Source organism: Pterocles gutturalis, unplaced genomic scaffold (assembly GCF_000699245.1).
Source record: "Pterocles gutturalis isolate BGI_N339 unplaced genomic scaffold, ASM69924v1 scaffold18869, whole genome shotgun sequence".
Classification (NCBI taxonomy): Eukaryota; Metazoa; Chordata; class Aves; order Pterocliformes; family Pteroclidae; genus Pterocles; species Pterocles gutturalis.
In genome coordinates, this window is record NW_010136153.1 from 19,174 (window position 1) to 26,217 (window position 7,044).

The 7,044-nt window shown below is 47.6% G+C and overlaps 1 protein-coding gene across 1 annotated transcript in view; it reads right to left on the reverse strand.

The window, feature by feature from the left end:
- Positions 1 to 3,420: 3,420 nt before the first annotated feature.
- Positions 3,421 to 7,044, reverse strand: part of KLHDC4 (kelch domain containing 4) — a gene marked incomplete at its 5' end in the record, with an annotated part of 24,298 nt that continues 20,674 nt past the window's right edge. Inside the window, 3 exon segments of the mRNA XM_010082210.1 lie at positions 3,421 to 4,009; positions 4,322 to 4,438; positions 5,584 to 5,983. Of these exon segments, the coding sequence (XP_010080512.1) occupies positions 3,834 to 4,009; positions 4,322 to 4,438; positions 5,584 to 5,983 (693 nt within the window).

Sequence of the window (7,044 nt, forward strand, 5' to 3'; positions counted from 1 at the left end):
TCACTTGATTTGTTCATTTATACATCTTTGTAATATGCCTGCCTTGATTTTCTCCCCTCCCCTCTCCCCACCGAGAATATGCATACTCATTAAAGATGCCGTATCCCTGTTCTGAGCTGTCATGGTCCCAATCACGAGAGCGTGCTCTTAGCTCGATTGCTTGGAGATGGCTGATGTCCCCTCGCTTTCCAAAAACGACTGTACTGGTTCCTCCCCTCCCCACGCCGTCCTTCCCCGCCTCCGAGGTCGCCTTTGCCGGTGATCCACCGCCACCAGGTACGGTGCAAACGGCTCGGTTGGGATTTGGTGCGTCCAGGGACTAAATCCCACCCTCAGATCTCCCCACCGCCGCTCCGTTCAACGGGAGGAGGGGTGCGAGGGTGGGATGAAACCCATACACAGATCTATTGGGGGGGAGGAGGGAAAAAAAAAATCCTCCTCGACATTTCACACGTACAGAGTTGTTGGGTACAGCCCTGACTTGTGGACTCAGCTTTGCTTTGCTTCTGTTTTAGCTGTTTCTCTGCTACCTTTTCAGCAGATTTCTTATTACACTGCACTGGATTGCTATATTTTTAACCAGAAATAAACTAAGGATTAGAGCATGTGCCAGTTAAATTCAGTTCTTTTCCTTACATGGTCTTATTCCCTCTTGTCGCATTTTTCTTCCTCTTTTTCTTCCTTTCCCTTTTCAGGCAGAGGGCTATGGGGGGACAGGGTAAATGATAACTGAAGGCAGAGAGATCCCAGTAACTTTTTTATTTCATTTTCCACAGTAGCTGTCCATCATCTTTGTACCTCTTCCTTTATTTCATTTTTTTATTTTTGGGTCCTTAGTCATCTTTTTTTACTCTGGAACAGTTGCTGCATACTTGAGATGAACCAAATCCCGACATGTTGTGATTGCAGCCCTAGGAACTCATCCGTGCGCTTTGTAATTCTGGTTGCAACTCTTTGTAAAAAGACTCTCGAGGAGGTGTTTTTTGTACATCCAAGTGCATGACACAAAGGTCCTGCCAGAAGGTTAAACATGCAAACACAGTGCAATATTTAGAGATACATAAACCAGCACCAAAATGCCTCTCATTATCCATCAAATAAAAGTACTAGTGATTTCACAAGTGACTTTTTCACACCGGTGACCGACTTGCTCCTGCCCACGTACCAGTTCCGTACAAACACCAATGCCACTTGGATTTTTCATCTCTTTGTTCCACGGGATAAAACCAAGGTTTGTTCAGCACGAAAGATAGCCAAAGACAAATATTAATAGGATCCCAAACCACATGTTTAAAAATAACAATTCCTTTATTAATCATGGGGAGCTGAGCAACTTACCTTAGTCCTGGGCTTTTCACGTTTGCCCAAGGCCAGAACTATTCTTGAGAAGCAGCCCTGAGACAGAGATAATTCAGTGTATCTGATGAGCCCTGGATTAATGCAGATCTACTTACAACACATTAAAGCTATGGGGAAAATGTCCTCCTTAGGGACACCCAGGTCCCCCAGGGACACCCGGGTCCCCCGGCCAGCCCGCACCTGTGCGAGCGAGGGGCTGGTTCGACAATGCATCCCTGGGGAAGGCAAGAAGGAAGGAATACAAAAATCCTCCGCCTGCTCGTGCCATGTCAGCTTCTCAGCAGCCCATCTGGCGTCTGGTTTGCTTGTACCCGAGACCCAGATTCTCTGAGAGCGTTGGGACTCTCCAGTGTCTGATCCTTCAGAGATGCCGGGCTGTTGTGGCATTTCTTTACCTTGTGAGGAGTTATGAAGCCTCAGCACTGCTAGAAACGAAAAAACAAAAAAAATCCAGACTGCAACAGCAGGGGAGGGGAGAGAGGAGAAATAATGTCATTTCGATGAGGAAGGGTTTAATTGAAACCCAAGGACTAATTAGATGTCCTGACAGGCTTGGGCAAGTTAAGGGAGGAAGGAAAAGTAGGAATTTTTTAAAACTGTCATAGGGTGAGGTTGGCTCGAGATTCGTGCTGAAGCAGAACACACCAGCGGCCAGCCTGGATCTCCTGTCCGTGCTGCACAGCTCGGCTGTGGGTAAGGAAGATGATCATTGCACACACTCCAGCTCATCCGATGCATCTACTTCCCTCACCCAACATTCTCGCTACCGGAGAAGGGAGAAGAAAGGTCTTTTCCTACAGCTGCAGCAGCACTGTACAAAACTATCCTTCATTCTTGTAACTGCTGCAACCCAGCTTCAGTTCAGGGAAAAATTATTTCAGGGTGTAGATCTGTATGTGAAAAGGCAAAAAATTATAAAGTACATGTGGCAAAAAGTGTGTTTTCCCCTGTCTGGCTTGGCCTTTGCAATGGAGTCCTACACACACAGGCGGTGATTTTAAACCCACTATTTTTCACAAATAAATATTCTTAAAACAAAATCTGCAAATGCAACTCGGTGGCAGAGTCCCCAAAACTTTGCACAGAAAGCTGTGAACCTCATACACACAAAGGATCAAATGTCAACAAGCTCAAGGTCCTATAAACTAAGCCAAGTGACAGGACAACAGGACAAGCGGTGCTGTTAGCCAAGCGAGCACTACGGGTTCCTTCCTTGGTTATCAATAAATGGTTTGTTTTCACCTCTTGCCTGTTGTTTTGCCTGGAAGGTACGCCCCTATCACACATGTTTTTATCTTGACAATTAAATCACACTGGCAGCCTGCTCTGTTTAATCTTTATGACATTATAATTAGCCTTGCAGAACCTCAAGCTGCTCTCCTGAGAGCTGGTTCCCTGGTGATGGCCCTGCCAAAGCAATACCCATGGCACGCCGGATTTCTCTGCACGAGGACAGGCAGTGCCTTCTGGTGTCAACTCAAGTCATCACTTGTTTGCTGCAACAGACACACATCCCATCTGTTGTCCCTATGGACCACAGCACTGCTCTGCTGGAAAGAAAGCGATGCCTTGAGAGGGGCTGAGTCAGGAAGCAGGGGTAAAAAAAAAATAATAATTGTTTGAGAGTGTTCAGCCCACTCCCTCAACACGCCATCAGGTTCCAAGGTAGGACATTTCACTGGTGAAAGAGTGCAATTGGAGGACAACTGCTTTCTTGGCCAACATGTGAGAAATGAGAGAATTGGGAGATTCTACAAGTGGCCAACATGAGAGAACTGGGAGATTCTACAAGTGAAGGCAAAACCTGCTACAGCTAACATGAAAAAGGAAGAGATTTCTACTGTTATATACATGACGGGTTGCAGCAGCTCTCACACAGGTAAGGTAGGAAAAGATTCCCAGGTTTCTCCAGGCAGCGCAGCCACATCTCAGGGCTGCTGGTGCATCTTATGACCACTACTTGTGTATTTCACAGCGGGAACAGCAATCCCTCTTCCACAGCAGGAGAAAAAGAAGTAGAAAAGCTAGGATGGGATTAATTGAGAAAACCAAGATGATGTAACCAAATAAGTTTATTGTAGAAACCCTTGGAGACATGTTCTGGCCCCAGTCAGGGTAGGGAATTTGGGACCAGCGAACCATTGTGATGTGCGGTTTGTCTTGACAGACTCAAAACAACTTTTGAACAAAAATATGACAGTATTACACATGCCAGCCTCAGCAGAACAAGTGCTTGGCCAGCAATCCTGTTCCTCAAGACCCTCTCGCAGCCTCCAGGGGAATAACAGCATACGCAGGGCATTCATCAAGTAGGCAGGAGACTGGTCAGCCCAGAGGCACTCGGAGCAGGGAAACGCTGGAGTGCCAGAATGTCTTCTGGACATGCTGACTGCCTGGCACATTAGGCTGAGTTTAGCGGAGCTAATCACTGCTCCCATCATGTTTTTTCACTCATGGAACAGCCTCAACAACATCTAGACTGAATCTTCATAGAAAGTCCTTGCCATGGCATGTGCCACTTTCACCACCTTCTTCTCCTTGGCGTCCGGGCCCATGTTGCTGCGGGCTAGTTTAATCCAGTACTGCTCCGTCCTGGACAGATAGTCTGCAGGCTTTTCATCGGGCTGAACACATGGGTGCTGCTCCTCTCCTAGTACACAACGGGAAGAAGACAGAAAGAGAGGTCACCAACAGCTAATGAAGGCAATCTGCTCTTCCATGTGTCAACCCAGCCAAGGCTACTCTTCAGCTGATGTGTTTAAATGCAATAGCCTAAAAACCTATGAGTAGCCAGAGAAATTTCTCCTCTACTCTGAGATCAGTGTTCTATGAAAACTTTGCTTTCACTGGAAAACTCACCTGGAAGGCAGTGAGGCCTTCCAGGCTGGCAGCAGAACCAGCACATACTGTACTAAAACCCACTTGATATCAGCATGATGACAACATTCATCTTAATCATTACCTCCCTCATCTTCGCTGTCCTCTTCTGAGCTCTCCTCTTCCTCTTCCCCTCCCTCTGCACCTTCTATATCATCATCCTCTTCATCCGACTCTGACTCCTCCAGCCATTCTTGTGCTTCTTTGATGAGAAAGGAAATAGAAGAAATGAATAACAAGCCATTTCCCACTCCTACAGCAAGGTCAGATGTGCTCCTTAAGAGCCCTGCTGTACCCACTGTCCTCGCAGATCCACCCGCTGTACAGGGCCTGGTGCTGATGGGGAGCAGTGGGGAGAGATGAAATAGAGTCGGAAAAAAGTGAACAGCACAGAACAGATGTGGAAGAAAAGCTGGTTAGTGCTGGTGCTGACAAGAGTCAGCTCTCCTCCCCAGCACTTCATAGCTCCATGATCATGAGCAAGACTCTCTCCTTTCTGCCCTTTTCCTGGTAACACAAATGCAGACTGTCAGCTTCCAGGGCAGGGGCACCCTCTTTTAATGTCTCTTTACAGCACCTCGCACACGACCTGGGCTGAATCACTCAGCCATGTTGCTCTGAGGTAGACCCACAGTTTCTTTCAATGATGAGCAGAAAATCCATCAAATCCATCTTCACTGAGGTCTCTCAGGGAATGCTTTCTGCAGCACCACTGAACACACTCATGAAATGACCATGTAAGCCAGGGATTCAGGGAACTGACTTCCATGCTTGCCACATCCCCTGAGCCAGCCTTCCCAGCTTGGGAACAGCCCAGCAGAGCAGTCAGAGCATGCAGCAAACATACTACACATTTAAGGTACAGAGAATGTTAGCTAATGCTCACATGCTCTGCAGTACCCAAGACCCTCACTGCCCTGAGAAGGAGAGGACAGGCAAGAGCACACATCCCTGTCTGCCCAGTGCACAAGCATGGCACAGCAGGACTTCCCACGCCAGAACTTGCCATCAGTGAACAAAGATGCTCTGTTTACAAGTCTTGGTTTTCAAAACAGACAGACCAGAGCTCACTCTCTACAGTGATCTCAAAGCTCTGGACCAGACAGGTTTCTGCAGCACCAGTGACCATAAGACACTACATAACACATACTCCCAAACTTTCTCCTGTCTAGAAAAAAAAAAACAAAACAAAAAACCCAAACCACTAAGCAGAGGCTCACCATCACCTCTTGCGGAAACTCCATAGTTGTTGGGTTTTTTCTTCCTAAAGTACAGCACCACTGGAAAGCATACCCTGAGGGTTGCTACACTAAAGGCAGAGAGAGAGATCCCACCACCAGAGCTCACCTGGATCCATCTCCACTAGCACTTTCCATTCTTCCATCTTATGTAGGTCAACGCTGTAGAGGTCACTGAGGGTGAACTGGCGATCGCCCACCTCAAACATTCCCCCGTACACATAGAGAACCCCATGCTTCACTGCCAGCATGGCATTCGAACGTGCGCATGGCTCCACTTGCTGGCCCAAGGCTCCATCTTCCTCTTCCTCCTCTGATTCAGGCCTCTCCTCTTCTGCAGGTCCAGAGATCACCTGCTTGATTGTCATGACAGTCCCATCTTCTGCCACCACCTCTTTGACTATCTCCATGGGGCCTTGTGGAGGTTGCTTCTCCACCTCCTCATCTCCAGCGCTCTCTGCCTCAGTTTGTCTGCCACGTCTTCGCTTCCTCTTCTCTGATTTTGGTCCCTGGTAATAGGAACAAGGAACAGGAGGAGACCGTGCGTGAATTGTGTGCACATACAGCAGTGAATACAAATACTATGGATGCTGCTGGGAGGGAAGGGGGAGAATTCAATTATTTTTCACTAGACTTGTAATTCTCAAATGATAAGTGCAACCTCCCACTCAGCATGAACTTCTCCCAGCCATAAAAACAGGAGCAACAAAACTCCTGGAGAATCAATGGCATGGAGTTGCTTCCTCTATTAATGGCAGCATGTGCTGAAGAAATGGCAAACAGCTCTTTTGCTCTCTATCATGCAGGTGCACGCCAACACACACAGAGTCCCCCAGCCTGTGACAGGAGCAAGAGGAAATAACACACTATTTTGTGAAACCAAAACAATTGCTGGGTGCTGAATTACAGTGCATTACCAGGAAGCACTCCAGGTCGTCGAAATACTGTATGAAAGGGCTGGAAAACAGTCAGCTAGGCAGGCAGACGTAAACACCTGAGTGCATGTTTGCCTGTTATTATGTGATTGACTTCTCCTTTTTGAGAACAAAGACAGAAACAGTGGGGGTGGAAAGAAGGAAGTTCAACCTGACCATCTGCACCTCACTTCCTCCTGAAGAGTAGTTCAAACAAAATCAAAGACCTGAGCTGGGGCCCACATTTCTGAAGTTCTTATGAGCCAAGGTTAAGGTTTCATCTCTTCGAGTAGTTCATCAACACTGGGGAAAAGAGGGCGACTTTTTGATCCCAATACAACACAAGATCTTTTCACAGCAGCTTGTACGGAGCTATCTCATGTCAGACTTACACATCTGACCTGGAGCTGGCCTCCAGTAAAACACCGTGACTAGGTTTTCATGCTGCTTTGTTTCATTTTGCTCTACACAACAACAGGGCACATGCAGCCTGACTCCTGGAGGAGGGGGATTGCCTCCTGAACCACCCTCACTTTGTGCCCAACCATCAGGGCTCCCAGGCTTCCTCTCTCCCCAGAAGGGTGACAGTCTGCATGCCATTGTGGAAGCAGGGCACAAAGAGCACAAGGAGCTATGTGGCAGGGGAAGAGACGGGG